The sequence below is a fragment of the Macaca nemestrina genome, chromosome 19 (genome assembly GCF_043159975.1).
Source record: "Macaca nemestrina isolate mMacNem1 chromosome 19, mMacNem.hap1, whole genome shotgun sequence".
In the NCBI taxonomy this organism is placed as follows: Eukaryota; Metazoa; Chordata; class Mammalia; order Primates; family Cercopithecidae; genus Macaca; species Macaca nemestrina.
In genome coordinates this window covers 67,617,379-67,642,089 of record NC_092143.1, presented here as the reverse complement: position 1 = coordinate 67,642,089, position 24,711 = coordinate 67,617,379, and the positions used below count along the sequence as shown (strand labels likewise).

At 39.9% G+C, this 24,711-nt stretch overlaps 1 protein-coding gene across 3 annotated transcripts in view; it reads right to left on the bottom strand.

The window, feature by feature from the left end:
• Positions 1–24,711, bottom strand: part of LOC105465188 (oxysterol binding protein like 1A) — a 226,096-nt gene that overhangs the window by 123,667 nt on the left and 77,718 nt on the right. For 2 of the 3 annotated variants that reach the window (XM_011713465.2, XM_071085524.1), the window contains 2 exons: positions 22,110–22,232; positions 14,131–14,212 (listed from right to left, as the gene is read on the bottom strand). In XM_011713465.2, the coding sequence (XP_011711767.1) occupies positions 14,131–14,212; positions 22,110–22,232 (205 nt within the window). Of the gene's footprint in view, positions 1–14,130; positions 14,213–21,580; positions 21,693–22,109; positions 22,233–24,711 lie in introns of those variants that run through there. The other variant, XM_011713491.3, reaches the window with a different exon arrangement.

Here is a 24,711-nt window from a genome sequence, read left to right as displayed (position 1 = left end):
ATTTCCTTTGTAGATAAGTAATTTTATTCAAAAGCAAGTACTAAAAAGAAACAAAAATAATTCTGTAGTTATCATGGTGGTTAACACATCTGAAAACAGCATTAACTCTACTTCCTATTTGAATCACTGTTTGGCATAAGTAGGTCTTTTCACTCTCAAAAATGTGTTCCTATGAAGGTCCAGTACCATTGAGTATATGTTTAAGTTGGGAATAAAGAAATGGTAGTATCAGTATATGCCCTGGTCCTCTAAAGAAAACCTTAACCCATTTACTCATTAAAAATAAAAAACAAAAACAAAATATTGACAAGAGGAAGGTCCAAAGTGTATATATATCACTTAAAAACAAGTAAAGTATTATGTCCAGATTAATGCAAAATAAATGTACTTAGTTGAAATGGTTTCTGATATTTTGTTAATTATACATTAAGATACTTTAAATCTGTCCCTGCCGTCAGATAAAAATCTTAACATTTAAGAAGTCTTTTCATCAAAAAATAACTAAAAGGTGAGGACAGAACAAGATTTGTTAAAAGACACAAGATTACAGCTAGGGTGAGGCACGGTGGCTTATGTGTGTAACCCCAGCACTTTGAGAGGCCAAGGTAAAAGGATCACTTGAGGCCAGGATTTCAAGACTAGCCTGAGCAAAGAAGTAAGGCTTCATCTCTACAAAAAATTTAAAAATTAGCTGGGCATGGTAGTGTGCACCTATAGTCTCAGCTACTTGGGAGGCTGAGGCAGGAGAAGCACTTGAGCCCAGGAGTTCAAGTTTTCTATACTACTGTTCAAGACCAGTATGGCCAACATGGTGAAACCCCATCTCTACTAAAAATACAAAAATTAGCTGGGCATGGTGGTGGGCGCCTGTAACCCCAGCCACTTGGGAGACTGAGGCAGGAGAATCGCTTCAACCCGGGAGGCGGAGGTTGCAGTGAGCAGAGATGGTGCCACTGCACTCCAGCCTGGGAGACAGAGTGAGACTCCGTCTCAAAAAATATATATATAATATTTATACACACACACACACACACACACACACACACACACGGATATGAAGGCCAAATGATATTTTACCACAGTTTACGTCTTACAAAATACATCTTACAGAATAGTTTTCTCTTGTTAGCTTCTTTAATAAAGCCCAACTAATTGAAAACTACCATATTCTAAAACAAATTTGACTTTACAGACTTTATTTTCCATTTTGAACCTCTGATACACATTGTGAAGATTTATTCTCTACTTAGTTGCTAAATAGCAAAAGAGAGTACCATATGCTAGGTGCCATATGACTTAAATAGTGCCTGAACAGATGTCGCAACACGAACTGTGGACCAAGTACTGAGGAGATGTACCAGAAGAAACAGTCACAGCCTATGCCTTCCATAAATTTTCTGGGTAATCTAGTAATTTTCCACTTTCAGGGCATAAATGACAGGAAAATAGAAGCATAACCATTCATAGATATAGTTCTTTTATTAAACACCATCATAAGCTTAATCATCCTGTTTTTGTCTGTTTTAGATAGTTCATAAACTTTAGATACTTGTTAACATGAAGAAACATTAATTGTCCAAATACATGCTTAGGAATACTTACAAATGTTTGACAATACTGGTTCTGCAAGGTTTCAAAAAATATTCCAAATATATGTATGCGTACATATATATATAAAAAAAGAGGTTTTCATAAGAATCCACCATTAAGAGAGTGTCGAATTCTTTTGTCCAAAAGAGTTAAATGTTACCTCATTTCTCTGACAATCTAGTGTTAAAACAAGATTTTTGAAGTGAACTTCCACAGTGGAACAGTTTAAGAATTGCTGAACCTTGCCGTATGCCACACTGCAGTGCAGCACATCAGGGTCCATTCAACTCGCACTGGCACGCTTCTTATAGAATGATGTTTACATAAGGTTAATTTTAAAAAATTAAAATCGCTAAGCTTCTAGAAAAGTGACCAACTGGGAATCACTGCAAATATGTTTTAGCTGGTTAATATTTAGAGACTAAACTGTCATGAATAAATGCAAAAAGGCCAGTATGTTGCCTTATTTGGCCTGCTATAAGAATTTGATGCTGTTGATTTTCAGGAAAAATGTTATTTTTTGTACTAAAAATGTTTTTAAAGTCATGAAAGCTGTGAGAAGATCGTATTGGAAAAGCTTAACTTTAGAGACATAAAAAGCTCACAATCTGTCGTTTTTCATGATTACACTGAACAATTTTTAATTGGATACATTTTTAAAACAGTGGGAAGACACTTGTTTCTTTATGTGAACAAATTAACCCCTTGTACAGACAACCTCCACTGTTATCCTAGTGTAAAAAAAAAGTCCACATTTCCTTAGCCTAACATTTAAGATGCTCAATAAACTAAATTTGTTTCATCCAGACTGTTCTCCTGGAAATGTTTGTTTACCTAAAAACAGTCTTCAAAATACTGTTGAATACTGGATGTTGAATGCTGACTACTGAAATCTTACTTGAACATTAGAAATAATTATCCATATTCAGAAGTTTCCCTACTTGACAAAAAAAAAAAAAATTATTTTCTTTCAAGGCCTAGTTCAAATGCTGTTCTACCCCAGGAAGCCTTCCTTAAATATCACTGCGGAGACTGGGTGCAGTGGCTCATGCCTGTAATGCCAACACTTTGAGAGGTCAAGGCAGGAGGATCACTTGAGCCCAGGAGTTCAAGGTTGCAATGAGCTATGACCACACCACTGCACTTCAGCCTGTGTGACAGAGCAAGACCCTGTCTCTAAAAACAACAACAAAATATCACCATGGGACATGACAGTAGCTGCTCCTGGACTCCAACAGCGGCCACACCCACTTGTCATAGGGGCATGAGGCATTGTACGTATGTTGTCTCTCTGCCACCCTCTATAAACTCTCAACCTCCTTATCTCCATCCAAACACCAAGCTTTGCCCAAATAAAACCTCTCAAATATTTATTAAATAAGAAAACTAATAAAATATCTCATTCCACACGTTGCTACCATAATTCTTTTAATGTAAAATATAATCTGAATCCAAATAGCTTCAAGTTATTATATTTTACCTTAAAATAATTATGGTTCTTTAGTTTAAAAATGTGAAATGAAAAACTTTTTCATTTATATTACTATGGGTTGGTTAATTAGGGCAGATTGAGAAATAAGTAATTTTTAACTACATTTTGTTTTTTACTTGTGGCACAAGAAAATATATTTTGCAGCCGGGCGCGGTGGCTCACGCCTGTAATCCCAGGACTTTGGGAGGCCGAGGCGGGCAGATCACGAGGTCAGGAGATACAGACCATCCTGGCTAACACGGTGAAACCTTGTCTGTACTAAAAATACAAAACAATTAGCCAAGCGGGGTGATGGGCGCCTGTAGTCCCAGCTACTCGGGAGGCTGAGGCAGGAGAATGGCGTGAATCCAGAAGGCGGAGCTTGAAGTGAGCTGAGATAGCGCCACTGCACTCCAGCCTGGGTGACAAAGCGAGACTTCGTCTCAAAAAGAAAAAAAAAAAAAAAAAAAAAAAAAATATATATATATATATATATATATATATTTGCCTGTTTTTTGAACATTTAACTGAAGTATTTCCATCATTTGGGACAAGTATTTAAAAGAAAAAAACTGGATGAAGTCATTTTATTTCCCCATCCTTGCCCTTCTGGTAATGGTGCTGCCTTGAATATGTATGTGGCTTTTTTTAATAATTAAACACAAACAGGAGAGAGACTAAATAGTCCAAAAACTACAAAATCTAGTGACAAAGCTAAAGATCAGAGAAAATACAGAAAATAACAACAAAATGGGATGATTTCTCTTCTGTGGTGTAAAAAAATGCAATACATAATGACTTTATACATGAAAGACCTGATCTAACCCGAATGAGCAAAGTCCATTTTAAAATGGACTTTCAAGGCAGGGCAAGGTGGCTCACACCTGTAATCCTAGCACTTTGGGAGGCTGAGGTGTGCGGATCACCTGAGGTCAGGAATTCGAGACCAGCCTGGCTAACATAGTGAAACCTCGTGTCCACTACAAATACAAAAATTAGCCGGGCATTGTAGTGTGCGCCTGTACTCCCAGCTACCCAGGAGGCTGAGGCAGGAGAATCACTTGAACCCAGGAGGTAGAGGCTGCAGTGAGCCAAGGTCGCGCCACTGCACTCCAGCCTGGGTCACAGAGCAAGACTCCGTCTCAAAAAATACATAAAATGGACTTTCATATCAGATTGGAATTATATAAATGCTTCAATGAAAATCAGTACTCTTTTCAAAACAGGGAAACAATGTTTGCACATAAAAATCAACTAATCTTCTAAAAACTTCTACTCCATAAAACTATAACTTGAAAAATATCAAAAGAGGTCATGCTGAAAGACATAAAAATATAAATCTATTTTTTGTTGAAATTAAAATGACTACCTTGAATACAATCATCCACTGAAGAAGTACCTCTGATCATTTTATCTATATATCTACATCTATATAATTTACATTCATTATACTGGAGGATATAAAATATATAGCTCAAAGTGCCATGTATTAAATGACTAATAAAAAAGATAATATCAGGGATGTTGTGAGACATAACTAGCAAATTGTGCATGCTTTTAAAAAACATTAAAATTTCAGAGGCCAGGCACGGTGGCTCATGTCTGTAATCCCAGCACTTTGGGAGGCCGAGGCGAGCGGATCACGAGGTCAGGAGTTCAAGATCATCCTGGCCAACATGGTGAAACCCTGTCTCTACTAAAAATACAAAAAAAAAAATAGCTGGGCATGGTGGCGCATGCCTGTAATCCAGCTACTCAGGAGACTGAGGCAGGGGAATTGCTTGAACCGGGACCCACAAGGCAGAGGTTGCAGTGAGCAGAGATCGCGCCACTGCACTCCAGCCTGGGATACAGAGTAAGACTCCGTCTCAAAAAAAAAAAAAAAATTAAAATTTCAGAGAAGAGCATTGTTATTATGGACTAGAGTAATCTATTGTTGAATGAAAAGATGTTGCACTTGAGTTGGATCTTAAAGAACAAGGAACCTTTTTTTATTGCTAAATATAAACCCAATAAAACAAACACTTCTAACATAGAGTGCCAAAAATACTAGTCCTGAGGGAAGATAGTTTCAGAATTATGATCAGTGAGAACTCTAGTAAGGTGAGAAGTTTTCATCTGCCAGTTATGGAGTGGCAATCGCGTGGCAGGCACCAGCTAGGTGCTGGAGAAAAAGGGGTAAGTAGGACAGACAGTCTTTGTTTTTACAGAGCTTGCTGTCTAGCAAGGAAAATGGAAAATAAAACAATTCCTATTGAAAGAATAACACTGATCAAAGGGAGACTTCAGAAGAGTAAGAGGAGAGGGATATTTATTTGGAAAAAATAAAATAATTACATTTAAAAATTTAGAAAAGAGTACAAGTCACAAAGACCTAGAGTCAAACAAAACAGGAAAGAAGCCAGCAGAACTATAGAATGTGTTTTGCACTCTCCTGCAAATGAGAATGAAGTGAAGCAATGAGGAATATTAATTTTAATCAAACCGAGTAAAATCTTCATCAGAGGGTATAATTGGATTTGCATCACTTCTGATTGAATTGTCCAATGGGTTCCTCACCTTATGGTAATGGCCTTACGAGAAAAACAGAGTCAATGAAGTAAATGGTAACTAGGGTTGAGCCACATATGATCTAGAAAGGGCCACCTGTGGCCAAGGTCAAGGGAGGAGTCTTGGGAAGGTCTGTGCCACAAAGAATAAGGCGCAGAACTGGATGACACATTAGAGTTAATCCACTCTGAGTGCTTGAGAGAGCTTCAGGGTATGACGCTTGCCTGTCTTCTAGACTTTGGCAGAAGTGGGCTGGGCATGGTGGCTCACGCCTGTCATCCCAGCACTTTGGGAGGCCAAAGCAGGCAGATCACCTGAGGTCAGGAGTTCCAGACCAACCTGGCCAACATGGCGAAACCCTGTCTCTACTAAAAACACAAAAATTAGCTGGATGAGGTGGTACTTGCCTGTAATCCCAGCTAGTCGGGAGGCTGAGGCAGGAGAATTGCTTGAACTGGGAGGCAGAGGTTGCAATGAGCCGAGATCATGCCACTGCACTCCAGCCTGGGCAACGCAGAGAGACTCTGTCTCAAAAATTAAAATAAAATAAAATAAAATAGACTTTGGCGGAAGTGAAAGTGAGCAATAAATCACTTAGTCTCATAGCCACACTGTCTCACCTATTGGACTCTTCAATCTTGCTGCCTGGAAGAAAGCTTGGACCAAAGACAGAAGCTCGCTCTCCAGTGCCCTGTAAAACACACCTGAATAGGGGCAACTGTTGTGGCCTGTACCTTTGCTTGCTCTTCCTGTCCCTTCTAACACCTGAGGAGGCTGGGCCTGCCCAGAGAGAGAAACGGAAACAGGAAGCATTACATTAAAGAGTGGCTAGTGCTATGGTAGAGAAAGTGCAAGGTGATCCGAAAACACGTAAGAACATTTAGCCTAGTCTTAGAGAAGTTAAGGAGAAGTTTCTGAAAACTACATGTAAAAGACTAGAAAAAGTGATTTCCTACCTTGGAAACAACATATGCTAAGACCCACAAGCATGAGAAAAGGTCACTGTTGCTGCACAGAGTGTAGAAGGAAGGAAGGAAGGAATAGCTAACAGAGGAAGCAGCTGAAGTGAGTAGACGTACAGGTCATAAAGTCAGTCAACTTAGAGTTTAGATTATACCCTAAGGCACTGAATGCTTCTGTTAAGGATGTGACAATTCCAATTTGTGTTTCAGAAGCATCTAACTACTCTGTGGAATATTCCATGGAGGTAAAAGAAGGAACATAAGAGTGGAGGCAGGACTGGGTGCCGTGGCTCACACCTGTAATCCCAGCACTTTCGGAGGCCAAGGCAGGCGGATCCTGAGGTCAGAAGTTCGAGACCAGCCTGGTCAACATGGTGAAACACTGTCTCTACTAAAAATACAAAAATTAGCTGGGCATGGTGGCATGTACCTATAATCCCAGCTTCTTGGGAGGTTGGGGCAGGAGAATCCCATGAACCCAGGAGGCAGAGGTTGCCGTGAGCTGAGATTGGCCGTTGCACTCCAGCCTGGGTGACAGAGCAAGACTCTGCCTCAAAAAAAAAAAAAAAAGAGTGGAGGCAGTGTAGTCAGCCAAGAAGTTGTGGTAATCAATGGGAAAGATGGCTATGGCCTATTTTAGCATAATGGTAGGGGGCCATAGGAAGAGAAACAAAGTAGAGTGATATGAAGAGACAGGACTGACTATCTATAGCCTGAACACACCCAATTTCAGCTAATCTTGGAAGCTAAGCAGGGTCAAGCCTGGTTAGTACTTGAATGGGAGAACTAATCAACAAAATATATTTGGAGAAAGAGGAAGTACAATGACTCCAAAATTTGGTCTTGGGAAATTGAGTGAATTGATGATGTATTTTTGGTAATGAAGAACTGAAAGAACGAGGACAAGAAAAGAGAAGGAAAAAAACAACAGCAAAAAACGGAGATTTCTTTGTTGTGGAATGGAAACTCCTGCTCTACATCAATCCCACTCTACCCTTGAACTTCTGAATAGAAGACAATGAAGATTTAAACACCGCCTGAACTATAACAGCCAAGCTAATGTAATCGTCCTCAACAAATTCTACCTTACATTGTAGATCTGGTTATAAATCTGCAAATCTTCTCTTGTTCCTAGATCAAATGTTCAGGGGTCAACACTGAATTCTTGATATTCATTCTAGACTGTTTATTGTTTTTTCCTGTTTTCTTTTTTTTTTTTTTTTTTTTTTTGAGATGGAGTTTGGCTCTGTCACCCAGGCTGCAATGCAATGGCATGATCTTGGCTCACTGTAACACCCCCGCCTCCTGGGTTTAAGCGATTCTCCTGCCTCAGGATCGAGTAGCTGGGATTACAGGCACATGCCACAACATTCGGCTAATTTTTATATTTTTTAGTAGAGATGGGCTTTCGCCATGTTGGGCAGGCTGGTCTCGAACTCCTGACCGCAGGTGATCCGCCACCTCAGCCTCCCAAAAGTGCTGGGATTACAGGCATGAGCCACCATGCCAACCTGTTTATTGGTTAAGAACACACTCTGGAGCCAGGGTGCCCAGAGCCAAATGTTAACTCTGATTTTTACAAGCTCTGTGACCTTAAGTAAGTTATATAAGCTCCCTGTGCCTCAGTTAACTTATCTGTTAAATGGAAAGAATAGTTGTATATACTGCATAGGGCTGTTATTGGGCACAAATAAGTTAATACAGATGCTCCCCAACTTACAATATTGTTATATCCCAATAAATCCACCATAAACTGAAAATGTCACTTTCACGCTATTGTAAAGTTGAACTATTGTAAGTTAGGGACTGTCTACACGTCAACTACACAGGACGATGTACAAAAAAAGGATATATGTGTTTGCTTTATACTAGATAATATAAATTGTAGAGTATTGACATGTTTTATATTAGAAAGAGCATGGGACACTGGTGGTACCTGGCAGACTAGGCTCATGGGACCATCTCTTCAATCACAATCCATAAAGACACCGAATAAATCGGTAAAATAACATAGTGCAGAGTTTGAAAGAATAAAATCCCCAGATATGCTAGAAAGAAAGAAACAAACACAAGGCAAGGCTGATGCAACAGGCCTAACCAGTGATGCCTGGTAGTAAGGTCAAGCATAGAGGTGGGTGTCAGACAGAACATACACCCAGAGGATTAACAGATGAGCCCGGTCGAACACAGTGGCTCACGCCTGTTAATCCCAGCACTTTGGGAGGCCGAGGCAGATGGATTGCCTGAGCTTAGGAGTTCGAAACCAGCCTGGGTGACATGATAAAACCCCGTCTTTACTAAAAATACAAAAGTATTACCCAGGTGTGGTGGTGTGTGCTTGTAGTCCCAGCTACTTGGGAGGCTGAGACAGGGGAATCGCTTGAACCCGGGAGGTGGAGCTTGCAGGGAGCCGAGATCATGCCACTGCACTCCAGCCTGGGCGACAGAGCGAGACTCTGTCTCCAAAAAACAAACAAACAAAAAACCACAACAACAACAACAAAAATAGATGAGGCTTTACAGCTACATGAATGGAAGGTATGTGGCTTTGGCCTCCCAAATCAAGTGGGTAAGGCCTGGTAAGGGGGCAGACCCCTAGTGACAGTGGGAGTAGAACACTGCCCTTGTGCTCAGGGATGCAGGGAAGAACACTTTCTTGCCTAAGCTCTGGGTGAGAAACCTGAGAAACTGAAGCCCTTAGCTTGTAGCATGCCTAGATATGAAATCCAAATTTAAAACTAGTAGCCCAGAAGCAGAGAAACCTTTACAGCCTCAACAGCAACACACACAAAACTACTCTATATGGACACCTCCAAACCCAAGAAGCAGGAAAAACAAAAACAAAACAAAATCAAACAAACAAACCACAAGCTCCACTGAAGATGAGCTCTCCATAAAGCCCATCTTGTGATGACCCATTGTGATGGACATTCAGCAGAAGAAACAAAAGACTTAGCTGTGCAACAACTTCACGTATAAAAACATTCTGAAAAAAAGGCTTTCAATTAATATGTCTGAAGTTATTAGAAATAAAATTAGAAATGCATGTAATGTAAAAGAACATGTCGCTATGGGGAAAAATAACAACTTTTTAAAACCACCGCCTAAAATTTCTAGAATTATAAAATACAGTCACTAAGATTAGAAAGTAGAAAGTCAAAAGATTAAACAGAAAAACGGACTAAATTGAGAAAGAAACTAAAGCTAGAAAATAGATCTGAGAGAAGTACTCAGAATGCAACAGAAAGAAATGGAATGAGAAATGAGGTAGGAGGATAGAACGAGAAGGCCCAACATATGTCTATTAAGAGTTCTGGCAGGAGAGAATATAAAGAATGATGAAGTAAAATTGGAAGACATAATAGCTAAAAACTTTTCTAACTTAAAGATAACAAATGAGTCCTTGAATTAAACAACAGTTTCAAGCAAGCTATAGAACAACAAAATCCAAAACCAGAGACAGAATAAAACTGCAGAATACCAAAAACAAAGTGAAAATCTTTGCAGTAACAAGAGGGGAGAGAAACAAAACAAAACAAAACAAAAAAACCCAGAGAGATTACTTGTAATCCCAGCACTGTGGGAGACTGAGGCGGATCATCTGAGGTCAGGAGTTCGAGACCAGCCTGGCCAACATGGTGAAACCCCGTCTCTACGTAAAAAGACCAAAAATTTAAAAATTAGCCGGGCGTAGTGGCGGGCGCACCTGTAATCCCAGCTACTCAGGAGGCTGAGGCAGGAGAATCACTTGGACCCAGGAGGCAGAGGTTGCAGTGAGCCGAGATCGCGCCACTGCACTCCAGCCTGGGCAACAGCGAAACTCTGTCTCAAAAAGAAAAAAGAAAATATCAGAAGTCAGAAGAAGTTGCAATCGCATCTTCAAAATGCTAGTGGAAGATAACTATAACCCAGTGAGGGTGAAATAAAGATTTAGATAAGGTAGAAATTCTTCTACTCACAGACCCCCATTGAAAGAACTACTCAAAGATTTGCCTCAGGAAAAAAAAAAAGGCAGAATTCAGGGGAGAGGAGTAGGATATAAAAATCAGTGGCATTAACTGTGGAATCCCTCTTGGCAAAAGAATGCAAAATATGCCACAGTTTTGATGGTTTGTTCCCTATTTCACGTCTCTGAAAGGTCTCTTTGACTTGTACAATCTTCAAATTTACTAACTTGACAGAAATTTATTATTTGTTTCTCCCTGAGTTTGAGAGATCTAAGGTATAAATGTAAGCTAGACAAGTAGGACATTCATTTCATTCACTCATTCATCACACAGAGAGAGAGAGAGAAAGAGAGACAGCCAGAGAGAGAGAGGAGAGAGAGACCCCCATCACATGCCAAGTTTTGTTGAGGTACCACAGATAATCAGCAAACAGGTAAAAATCCCTGCCCTAAAGTTTATATCCTGGTGGGAAAGGCAGGCAATCAACTACACACGCTCACAGGAAGTCTGATAAGTAACAAAGAGAAACTACGGCAAGGTAGAGGGGTAACAAGTGCTGAGGGGAGGTGAACTTCAGAGGATGAGGTATCAGCTCAGGGTCTCAGCAGGCAAGAGCTGGCCTGCTCAAAGGTAACTGAGGTCCAGGCACAGTGGCTCATGCTTGTAATCCTAGTACTTTGGAAGGCTGAAGCGGGTGGATCACTTGAGGTCAGGAGTTCGAGGCTAGCCTGCCCAACATGGTGAAACTCCATCTCTACTAAAAATATAAAAGTTAGCCGGGCATGGTGGCGGGCGCCTGTGATCCCACCTACTCAGTAGGCTGAGGCAGGAGAATCACTTGAATCTGGTGGGCGGAGATGGCAGTGAGCCGAGATTCACCACTGCCTTCAGCCTAGGCAACAGAGAGAGACACCTGTCTCAAAAGAAGAAGGAGGAGGAGGAGGAGGAGGAGGAGGAGGAGGAGGAGGAGGAGGAGGAGGAGGAGGAGGAGGAGGAGGAGGAGGAGGAGGAGGAGGAGGAGGAGGAGGAGGAGGAGGAGGAGGAGGAGGAGGAGGAGGAGGAGGAGGAGGAGGAGGAGGAGGAGGAGGAGGAGGAGGAGGAGGAGGAGGAGGAGGAGAAGAAAGAAAAAACGTTAACTGAGAAGAATTTGAAAAAGAGATTGCTCGCAAAGGTGAGGAGGGTTGAAGTAATAGAGACTGCCGTGCAGGACACAGTTAACACCCTGGCACAGGGGGAGAGGACGGTATTGCTAAGCCCAGCAAGGGCTAGAGTCTAGAACAGGACAGTGGCCAGGTAGAGGAACCCGGCAGCACTGCGGAACCACAGTCCAGCTGGAGGGAATGAAGATAAAGCCCTGAAACGATCTGGACAGAGCCTCCAATTTGCTGAATCCAATCACAAGTCCAACGGCCAAGAAGCCCCAGGGCTGAGGCTGCAGTACACAGAGCAGGACAGAGCGAACCAGGAGAAGCAAACCAGCGCAGGAGGCCAGGAAAAGTCTCCGTGTGCAGGCACCTTTTGAAGAAAGGACTAGGGAAGGAAGGAAGAGAGTGACTACGCCACTCAGGAGAAAAGCCTTCCAGAAGAGGGAGCGGCTCATGAAAAGCCCCAGGCAGGCATAGGGGCATAGGCCATTGAGAATGAACAGTGCTAAGTAATATAATATTCCAGCCTGCAACTAATAATCAAAATAACCTAACCACTGTCCTTCCCAAAGCTATCACTGCTGATAAAAATATCTGTTGGTTCAACTGAAGTAAAGGGATGCCATAGGTACACTTGGACAGATACAGAATACTTATGGTCCATTTACTCTAATATTAACATTTCCTCACATTCCCTGGAAATATAGAAACTGAATCTTGGAATCGACTAAAGGAAACTAACATGTCATTAAAATAGTTAATCATGGCCGGGCGTGGTGGCTCACGCCTGTAATCCCAGCTTTTTGGGAGGCCAAGGCCGGCAGATCATGAGGTCAGGAGATGGAGACCATGCTGGCTAACACAGTGAAACCCCGTCTCTACTAAAAATACAAAAAAAATTAGCCGGGTGTGGTGGCAGGTACCTGTAGTCCCAGCTACTCGGGAGGCTGAGGCAAGAGAATGGCATGAACCCAGGAGGCGGGGCTTGCAGTGAGCGAGATCACACCACTGCACTCCAGCCTGGGAGGCAGAGCAAGACTCCATCTCAAAAAAAAAAAAAAAAGTTAATCATAAACTCACAAATAACTACATCATTTATACTTTAGTGAAGTCATTTATATATGCATCATGGCTGAAGTCTAAGCATCTGTTAAGAGTTTAAGAAAACATAATTTTTTAATTTACACAAGAATAGGCACCGTTTTCTCAATGCTTGCTTGATTTGTAGGCTTTTGTTTGTTTTTTTTTTGAGACACAGTCTCCCTCTGTCGCCCAGGCTGGAGTGCAGTGGCACTCAGGTCACTGCAATATCAGCCTTCTGGGTTCAAGCAATTCTCCTGCCTCAGCCTCTCGAGTAGATGGTTACAGGCATGTGCCACCATGCCCAGCTAATTTTTGTATCTTTAGTAGAAACAGGGTTTCACCATGTTGACCATGCTTGTCTTGAACTCCTGACCTCAGGTGATCCACCCACCTTGGCCTCCCAAAGTGCTAAGATTACAGGTGTGAGCCACTGTGCCTGGCCTTGTAGGCTATTTATAGTCAACTCCTGATAACTCATAATAGAGAATGAAGACATAAAAAGTTATTATTGAAAGGAAGATTAATAATCAGCTAGACAAGATCATATATACATTTGTAGAATCATAAAAGGCCAAGGCCTGAAAACAATCAACTTATTTATTTTAGGGATGAGGGCAGTGAAACTCGCAAGAGTTAAAAGTATTGTTCAAAGTAACAGTCAGTAAGTGGAAGAGTAAGGATTCAAGCCTAAGACATTCTGTGTGTGTGTGTGTGTGTGTGTGTGTGTGTGTGTGTGTGTGTGTGAGAGAGAGAGAGAGAGAGAGAGTGAGAGAGACAGAGTCTTGCTCTGTCACCCAGGCTAGGGTGCGCCGGCACAATCTCGGCTCACTGCCACCTCCGTCTCCTGGGTTCAAGCGATTCTCCTGCCTCAGCCTCCCAAGTAGCTGGGGTTACAAGCACATGCCACCACATGTGGCTAATTTTTATATTTTTAGTAGAGACAGGGTTTCACAATGTTGGCCAGGCTGGTCTTGAACTCCTGACCTCATGTGATCCACGTGCCTGGGCCTCACAAAGTGCTGGGATTACAGGCATGAGCCACCATGCTTGGCCTCAAGCTTTAGACATTCTGACTCCAAAACCCAAGTCTTCTGGGATTCATAAGCTGAATTCTCATTCTGTAGCCAAAATTAATTTACAGGCCAAAAACATTAACTTTAAATTTATTTTTTTAAAAAAGAATAAAAACATTAATCTCTAAAGCAGGCATCCTCTGTGAGTAGAAACTTTAAAATGCCCTTTTAGAATTTCAAAATAGTTTTACCAAATATAACTCTGAATTCAAAACCAAAAACTATTTAAAAATGAAGTCAAACAAAACTACAACGGGTCAATACCTATGTGTTAAAGAGTGATTTTAGGGATAGTGCTTGTTTGTTTACCTTCAGCCACGTCACACTCCTTAATCATTTTGAGAAAGTTGGAAATTTCCCTATCTAGTCGCTGTTGGCATGACTGTGCTTTCTGCAAAAAAAGAAAAGACAAAATTAAAACAAACTAATAAAAGATTTTTACATTACTTATGCTTTAATGTTTCTACCAAAACTTTCAGTACATAGATTGATACACCATAAAAGAGACATATGTCTTACAGAGAAAAAAAAGGTGAGAGAAAATTTCCTTGTAAACTGAATATAACATTTAGTTAATCAAGTATAAAGTAAAAATAAATATTTTTAAGTTTTAAATACATTCAACATCTGTTGTGTAGATACCATACAATTGCATCAGTTACTATTACTATCTCATTACGCCATGTATATCTGAGGAATTAAAATTCTCTGATTTATTAACACTTTTAATAGGCCTGATGAAATTCATCAAGAAGTTATAAAATGCATTTCTTAAAAATGTATTTTAAAAACTGTTTTGTTCAAAAAAACAAAAAATCCAGATGGTCCTAACATTTGGAAACCACAAACTGATTCTTGTTCAGCAATCTAAGTGCATACAGCCCCCACATCATCAGACCAAAAAGGACATTTTCTTAGTGTGTCAAAGCTTCTGAAAATAAGGTAAAGTCAATTATAGAAAGCATTCTTCCTTGTAATTTGAAAGTTCTACATTTTTAGATCCCTAAAGGCAAAAAAAAAAAAAAAACCATAAATACAGAATTTCATGATGAAAGTTGCATCCCATCTTAGTGCAGATTTAGAAATCCAAAATGAAAGATGAGTCAAATCCATGTATTATATTAAAAATGTCATTTTGAAGGTAGTTTTATATACCATTTCCCTTTAAAGAGGTGGGAAGAACAAGCAAGGAAATTATCATTGTAAATTTGCTTGGTTATCAAAATAGAAAATATTTATTCTGAGAATCTTGACCTTACAAACAGTAAAATCACATTCTTTTAGGTAGAGGTAGTATCTTTAGCCTTATGAAACTTCCCTACTTTACACTCCTAATCTCAGCTAACCCATCACAAAACATTTTGCACCCCCAAAATCAAAGTTACTATACATCAATACTCTTTTCTCCTATTTCACCTTATAAATTTTTTAGTGCTTACAAAGCTCAACTCAACCACAGTAGAATTATTCATGTTATCACATTAGTGACAGGCAATGTTCTCTTCAAAATTTGTATTACTCTCCTTTGTTTTGAGGGCTCTAACAACACCTATGTATAATTCACTTGGTGGGGAGAGCGGGGAGAATACCTACACCTAAAACACCATATATGCCTGATAAGTTTTCCAGACACAGCCTGTGATTACAGGTTGAGGGGCAGGGAAAAAGTTTATCTAGAAGCACCGAAACACGCACTGCAACCAAATGCATCACTCATGATTTATTAATAGAAAATCATCATTCTTGCTCTATACATATTTAATAATATGCTTATGTGCAAGTCAATGATACTGTTTTATCCTCTCCTTTCTATGATGAAAGTAAGCTGGAGGCATAAAAGTAAGCAATGGCTTCAATTGCAGACTATGAATCTGTCCTGAAGTTATAATTAAAGGCAGGAAACACCTTCTGTAGCATCATCTTCAAATACATGAATCACATTTATCTTCCCTTGAATCATATTTTCATCTAACAGTTACTATAAAATTTTCTTGATCGATGATTCACTTGTTTTAAAGGGTACATAACAGGTCAGCTGGAGAAGATTCAATCTACACATACTGTTTTAAGTTGGGTACAAACTATGTCTTTTGTTCTAAACAATTTAGTGCTTTTTAACTGATACTAAAAAGAACAGAGGTTATTAATATAATAAAACATAATATGGTCTCCCATTTGCTTAGTTGCTACTAGTTATATTTTGAAAAACTAAAAATCAATTTATGAAAGTTAATTCTTATTAATATTTTGCAGAGTCCAACATGGTTTCTCATTCTTGACTTCTATGCCATTGACATTACGTCAGGAACTGATATGATTTAGCTGTGTTTGCACCCAAATCTCACCTTGAATTGTAGCTCCAATAATCCCCACGTTTTGTGGGAGGAACCTGGTGAGAGGTAATTGAATCATAGGGGTGGGCTTTTCCTGTGCTGTTCTCATGATAGTGAATAAATCTCATAGGATCTGATGGTTTTATAAAGGGGAGTTCCCCTGTAAAAGCTCTCTTGCCTGCTGCCATGTAAGACATGCCTTTGCTCCCTCTTCGCCTTCCACCAAGATTGTGAGGTCTCTCCAGTCATGTGGAACTGTGAATCAATTAAACCTCTTTCCTTTATAAATTACCCAGTCTCAGGTATGTCTTTATTTGTAGCATGAGAACGAACTAATACAGGGACTCTTTTTAAGTTTTAATTTCTATTTATTTATTCTACATAAATGGAATCTCACTATGAGCGATGTTATAATACCTAAAGTTTAACAGTATTTTAACTTTGCCCAAGTTATATGGAGAAAGCACACAAGAACAAGGATTAAACCCATTGGTACAGGGGCCTAGGGGATCAGAAGTTACCCCAGGTGAGCACCTGTGCCACATTTACAACACAGGTCTCCTGCTACGAAACCAAAATTTTAGCTGTTGGTTTTGTGAGTTAAGCTAATGTTAAATTACCTTATGATCCCTAACCTACAGGGCAGCTCGAAAATGCATATCAAGGGGATGAACAGCTAGAGAGGAATGCATAGGCTAGGAGAGAAGTAATTAATTCCAGGTTATTTGCTGCAGAAAATCCACATTTGGTTAATTAAGCACAGAAGCAGATTGCCACCTACTCAGCAATAAAAACGAAGAAACTACTAATACACACAACATTACAGTGAAAAAAGACACCTAAGAGCACATACTGTATGATTTCATTTACACGAAATTCTAGAACAGGACAACTGACCATGCTTGTAAGGCCATTGTCACTATATCAGTGTCATTAGGTCAGTGGTTGCCAGTGATGGAAGTGGAGGGTATTATCTGGGAAGAGCAGCAAGGGAACAACATTTTGACATAATGAAAATATTCTCTATCTTGATAGGAGTGGTGGTTACACAGACAATATACGTTTGTCAGAATACATCAAGTTGAAGACATAAAGTGAATTCCTTTTTTCTGCAAACATTATATTTCAGTAATAATTCAAACTTTAAAAATAATAGATTGTAGAACTCTAATCACTTTCTTCTTTGCAGAAAATGGCCACTATTACAAGTAGTGGTGTCCTAGCACTTATCTTTCAGTCTTGCTAACTCCAGCCAAATCCACTTCAAAGATAGCCTCATACTCTGGCCAGGTATGGTGGCTCACTCATGTAATCCCAGCACTTTGGGAGGCTGAGGCGAAAGAATCAGTTGAGCCCAGCATTTCGAGACCTCCCTTGCAACATAACGAGACCTAATCTCTACAAAGAAACAACAGCAACAAAAATTGCCCAGGCTTGGTGGCACATGCCTATAGTCCCAGCTACTTACGACGCTGAGGCAGGAGGATCACTTGAGCCCAGATGGTCAATTCTGCAGTGAGCTGTGATCACACCACTGCACTCCAGCCTGGATGACAAAGTGACACCCTGTCTCAAAAAGAAAAAAAAAAACAACCCATACTCTATCTTTCCTAAGTCAACCCAAAAGCACATTTATTCTTTCTGACATCTGGCGATTATTATGCCCCTGTTGTCTAACTTTCTTAGTGTTTCACTTTGCAATATGTATTTACGTAAAGTAAAAATAAAAAACAAAAAAATGAAAGGATATATAGAGAAAAGTAATTCCCCTTCACACACCTGACAATCTTATTTTGCACCTTTCTCAGCTGCAGCAACAAGTGCTAATTTCTCATCTTTCCTGAATGATCTAAATCTTCACAAATATGTATGTGTACATCCCTGTTTTTTCTCCCAAGTAGTATCATATTTGATACATCATTTTATGCCTTGTCCTTTTCACTTAACTGTATATCTTAAATATATCAGTATATATACATCTGCCTCATTCTTGCATGGATGTACCAATCTTTATTAGCTCCACATTGATGTACATGCAACTTTCTGCACATTTATTTTAGTTGGGAATCAGTTATTCTTTTTTTGTTGTTGTTTTTGAGAGAGTCTGGCTCTATGGTCCTATCGCCCAGGCTGGAGTGCAGTGGTGCGATTTCAGCTCACCGCAACTCCGCCTCGCAGGTTCAAGCGAATTCTCGTGCCTCAGCCCCCTGAGTAGTTGGGATTACAGACGTGCACCACCATGCCTGGCTAATTTTTGTATTTTTAGATGCAGGGTTTCGCCATGTTGGCTAGGCTTGTCTTGAACTCCTGGCCTCATGTGATCTGCCCGCCTTGGGAATCATTTATTCTTAAATCAGAAAAGCCTTATATTATTTTCTCATTTGATTAAACTCGAGCATCATTTGCTTTCTTTTTTTTTTTTTTTTTGAGACAGGGTCTCACTCTGTCAACCAGGCTGGAGTGCAGTGGTGTGATCTTGGCTCACCGCAACCTCCACCTCCTGGGCTCAGGTGATCCTCCCACCTCAGCCTCCCAAGTAGCTGGGACTACAGGCATGGGCCACCATGTCCAGCTAATTTTTGTATTTTTAGTAGAGACGGGGTTTTGCCATGTTGCCCAGACTGGAGTGCAGTGGTGTGACCACAGCTTACTGCAGCCTCAGCCTCAAAATTAAAAAAAAAAAAAAAAAATTTATTTTTAAGATGGGGATTTGCCATGTTGCCCAGGATAGTCTCGAACTCCTAGGCTCAAGCAATCCACCCACCTCAGCCTCCCAAAGTACTGGGATTACAGACGTGAGACACCATGCCTGGCCTGCTCATCACTTCTTGTAACACAGAAGCAGTTCAGATCCTACAGAATCAAGACATCTTCAACAAATAAAACCCCCACTTTGCTAGTACCACCCAGAGCATCTAAGAGCCTATCCCAGCGCTGTCCAGTAGAACTTTCTATGATGCTGGAAATATTCATTATCTTCGCTGTCCACTGTGGTAGCCACATGTGGCTACTGAGCACTTGAAATGTGGCTGATATGTAGCTAAATATAGTTAAAATGAATATGTGAATTTTTTTTTTAGTCGTCTCCGTCTTTTGCCCAGACTGGAGTGCAGCGGCACAATCTCAGCTCACTGCAACCTGTGCGCCCCGCCCCACCGGGTTCAAGCGATTTTCTTGCCTCAGCCTCCTGAGTAGCTGGGAATACAGGCGCCCACCACCATGCCTGACTAATTTTTATATTTTTAGTAGAGAGGGAGTTTCACCATGTTGGCCAGGCTGGTCTCAAACTCCTGACCTCCAGTGATCCACCCATCTCAGCCTCCCAAAGTGCTGGGATTACAGGCATGAGCCTCTGTGCCCAGCTGAATAACTGAATTTTTAAATTTTAATTAATTTAAATGTAAATAGCCACATGTGTAAATAGCCACAGGATATTTAATAGCTATCATATTGGACAGTGCAGTTCTATACCAATACTGTGCTTGACTAATTTCCAATTTTTATTTCTGAAATATTTTCAAGTTGCTATTACAGCAACAACCACGAGGTCAATAATTCTAGGATTTGTCTTATACAATCATATTGTATAAGACAATGTTCACTGAAAAATGTTTGTACTGAAAAACTGACTCACTCTTTCTTTCTAAGAGACAGGGACTCACTATATTGCCCAGGCTGAACTCAAACCTTTGGGCACAAGTGATCCTCCCACCTCCTTCAGCCTTTCGCTAATTTCTTATAGGTCTGTGTACTAATCCAAAAGCATGTTAAGGAAATAAAATCAGTTTTGTTGTTAATTCAGATGATTTTAGAGTATATCAGTCCTGGAATTCCTAATTCCCCTTAGAATGTCCATAGGTACCAAGAATAGACCTTTCCATAAATTGGCCCCTGAATTTCACTGGAACTTAAGAACTCAAGAATGAAGGGCATCCTGGAGCCAGTCTACTAACAAGCTATAATTCAACACACTTCAAAGCTCATTTCAGATTTTACCTATTTTGAACCAGTCTCCAGATGTTAAGACAGAATCAAGATTCACAGAATTGGCCAGGCGTGGTGGCTCATGCCTGTAATCCGAGCACTTTGGGAGGCCGAAGCGGGAGGATCACTTGAGGTCAGGAGCTTGAGACCAGCCTGGCCTACATGGTGAAACCCCATCTCTACTAAAATTACAAAAATTAGCTGGGTGTGGTATTGTGGGCCTGTAATCCCAGATACTCGGGAGGCTGAGGCGAGAGGATCACTTGAACCCGCGAGGTAGAAGTTGCAGTGAGCCGTGATCACACCACTGCACTTCAGCCTGTGCAACAGAGCAAGACTCTGTCTCAAAAAAAAAAAAAAAAGAAAGAAAAGAAAAGAAAAGAAAAAAAAGATTTACAGAATTAGCATTCAAACTCTGTTGGAGAGGAGCATGCAAAAGCTAAACGTGCTTAATACTATAGTGCTCAAACTCTCATTGACTTTAGGTGCAATAAAACCTAAAAGGCAAAACCTTCATGGTTTTAAAGTTAACATGTGAACAAAACATTAAAATAAGGAATAAACTGACAGATATAGTCGAGGTTGATGACCTGAAAATTTGAAAATTATGCTAAAGAATAAATCTTTCTAATGGTATGTAAGTTAGTATGCCTTTATTTTACCTGTAAGTTCCATTTAAAAGCTTTAAAAATTATCATAATCCTAGGAAAGCTATTAGTATGCTTTGTAAATCCTTCTAGGTTTTATCATTTACCTCTTATTGAGGATAGGTAAATAGGGAAGGATTTCTTTTCAATTAGGGAATACCAACTGAAAGTTAAAATATTTAGCATCTTTATTTTTTTTTTACTTCTTTAATGTAATTTTGGCCATATATGTTAAATCTTCCATATTTTCCCAGTTTTAATGTTATTTAAATGCTGTAGTAGATGTTACTTTTGCAAAGTCCACTGATCTGAATATTTTGTTTATGGTTCTCGCATACACACTAGGCTTTAAACCAGAGGTAGTATGGTAAAAGAGTTGTCAGCAATTCCGGGGAATGTCTTCGACAAACATGGGAGAGTTCAAATTCTTTAATGTTCCATCATAAATTAAGATTAGGGATTGAAAGAGTCAAAATACCTTTTATATTTAAATGTATAGGTCCCTAAGTTGATAAAACTCCTTAGGTATTAGGGAATTTAACTTCATTAAAAATGTTGAACTAGAAACATTCAAATCTTGCCACCAACTCATTTAATTTATAAAGACAAAAAAAAAATTAAATTTAGTAGGCAAATTCATACATCCTGACATAATTATTCAGACTGAAACTCATCATCAGTCCATAGTTCTAATTCTTCCAAACTCAATTCCCATTCTTTTAGATACAAGATGTAAATAAAAGGTACAGCCAGAAAATTGATGACCTCTCAAAACACCTATTTCATTTCGATTACCTATGCTGATAATCCTCTGGGGATAAGGCACTGGTGTCACTTCAGATGACTTCTCCATTCATTATTGATGCCTTACCTTATCTCTCAGCAACCAAGCTACAGATTACAAGTGGTTTTAAAGGAAACCTACCGACCAGGAAAGGTATCACTATGGTTGCATTATTTAAACTCTGAAATCTGCAGTGAAGTCATAAAGGGCAGCAAGTCAAGCTATGCATGCTCCCCGTCCTGGCAGCAATTTTCAAACAGAATGACAGTCTGTTAACAGCAATGTAAAAAGCTTCACCTAAAAAAGTACAGTGCCTTTAAGGCACATGTCCATCTCATCAGAGCATATCTACAAAGGCATTTGACAGTATTACCATGACAGACATAAACTACCAACACAACGTAAGTCAGCAAAGAACAATACTATTTCTATTGTTAGAAATCATAATTTCAAAACCTTACATCTTAAAAAAAAAAAGTTCTTAATAAAACTTGTATGACATAGATAGCTATAAAGGTCAGGTTACATTTTCCTATTTACCTCTAAGGATTTCTTCAAGTCTACGGCAGAAACCATATCTTCCTCCTCCTCATCAGTCAGCTGGTCCTGGGAACAGTAGTGAGTGCTGTAAGCAGAATGTTCTTCTATTGCTTCCAGCCAGTCCTGAAATCATGCAAGGATTTAAACGAGAGTGAAAAGCACTTTTATTCCAAAGAGATAATATTACAATGATATGATAAGCATAAAATCTACCTAGTGAAATAAATATTATGGCCTCAAAAAGGAAAGCGAAGCAACCAATAATGAAACAGCAATGTGGGTCTCTTGTTCATGATATGTCTGGATAAAAGCTTTTCCTAGTACTTTAAAAAAATCATCTATAAGTTTACATATTCATGAATGTTAATATTCAAACACATTACAGAAATTAAATAACGAGAGAAAACTTTGTCACTTAAAATTATAGGTTCTCGTGACTGGGCACTGTGGCTCACGCCTGTAATCCCAGCACTTTGGGAGGCCGAGGAGGACGGATCATGAGATCAGGAGATCGAGACTATCCTGGCTAACATGGTGAAACCCTGTCTCTACTAAAAATACAAAAAATTTGCCAGGCGTGGTGGCGGGTGCCTGTAGTCCCAGCAACTGGGGAAGCTAAGGCAGGAGAATGGCATGAACCCAGGAGGCAGAGCTTGCAATGAGCCGAGATTACGCCACTGCACTCCAGCCTGGGCGACAGAGTGAGACTCTGTCTCAAAAAAAAAAAAAATTATAGGTTCTCATTTTCAATATTAAGAACATGTAATTTTATAACTTAACAGAATAAGTTACTATATCATAATGGATCCAGATACACAATTTTACTAACTTACTATCAAATTAGAAGCACAAGAAACTAAGGTCATATTAAAACAGCTAGTACTTGCCCTGATGCTTTAACTTTTACTCTATTTTTAAAATAACAGTGATTTCACAAAAAAGAATGTTTGGCCTAAAAGTACCCTATCTTACTTTTTCCTCATTTTCTTACACTACACTCAGGGTCAAATCTTACCATTTTATGAAATGTTGGGAGAGTCATGAGTTAGACTGTTTAGAGTTCTTTGCAGGGCCAAAGTTTACCACTTTGGAAAATAGATTATTTAACCTCTTACATAGTTTACCAAAAAATCAAGATATGTCTATGAACAATGCTTTGATTTATTTTTTTAAATTTTTTTAAATTTTTTTATTTTTTATTATTATACTTTAAGTTCTAGGGTACAGGTGCACAAGGTGCAGGTTTGTTACATATGTATACATGTGCTATGTTGGTGTGCTGCACCCATTAACTCGTCATTTACATTAGGTATTTCTCCTAATGCTATCCCTCCCCCATACCCCCTCCCCACAATAGGCCCTGGTGTGTGATATTCCCCTTCCTGTGTCCAAGTGATCTCATTGTTCAATTCCCACCTATGAGTGAGAACATTACGGTGTTTGGTTTTCTGTTCTTGCGACAGTTTGCTGAGAATGATGGTTTCCAGCTGCATCCATGTCCCTACAAAGGACATGAACTCATCCTTTTTTATGGCTGCATAGTATTCCATAGTGTGTATGTGCCACATTTTCTTAATCCAGCCTGTCACTGATGGACATTTGGGTTGATTCCAAGTCTTTGCTATTGTGAAGAGTGCTGCAATAAACATATGTGTGCATGTGTCTTTAGAGCAGCATGGTTTATAATCCTCTGGGTATATACCCAGTAATGGGATGGCTGGGTCAAATGGTATTTCTAGTTCTAGATCCTTGAGGAATCACCACACTGTTTTCCACAATGGTTGAACTAGTTTACAGAACACTGCTTTGATTTAAAAGAATAAGAATAGGCCTGCCGCAGTGGATCACACCTGTAATCCCAGCACTTTGGGAGGGCAAGGTGGGCAGATAACGTTCGAGACCAGCCTGGCCAACATGGTGAAACCCCATCTCTACTAAAAATACAAAAGTTAGCCAGGCGTGGTGGTACATGCCTGTAATCCCAGCTACTCAGGAGGCTGAGGCAGGAGAATTGCTTGAACCAGAAAGGCAGGGGTTGCAGTGAGCCAGGATCACACCAGTGCACTCCAGCTTGGGTGACAGAGCAAGGGAGGCTCTATCTCAAAAAAAAAAATAAATAAATAAATACATGAAAAAGAAAAGGGCCGGGGGTGGTGGCTCATGCCTGTAATCCCAACACTTTGGGAGGCTGAAGTGGGCGGATCACAAGGTGAGGAGGTCGAGACCAGCCTGATGAACGTGGTGAAACCCCGTCTCTACTAAAAACACAAAAATTAGTGGGGCGTGGTGGCATGCACCTGTAATCCCAGCTACTCGGGAGGCTGAAGCGGGAGAATCGCTTGAACAGGGGAGGCAGAGGTTGCAGTGAGCCGAGATCCCACCACTGCACTCCAGCCTGGGTGACAGAGCAACTCTGTCTCAGAAAGAAAGAAAAGAAAGAAAAGAAAGAAAAGAAAGAAAAGAAAGAAAAGAAAGAAAAGAAAGAAAGAAAGAAAGAAAGAAAGAAAGAAAGAAAGAAAGAAAGGAAAGAAGGAAAGAGAGAAAGAGAGAAAGAAAGAAAGAAAGAGAGAGAGAAAGAAAGAAAGAGAGAAAGAAAGAGAGA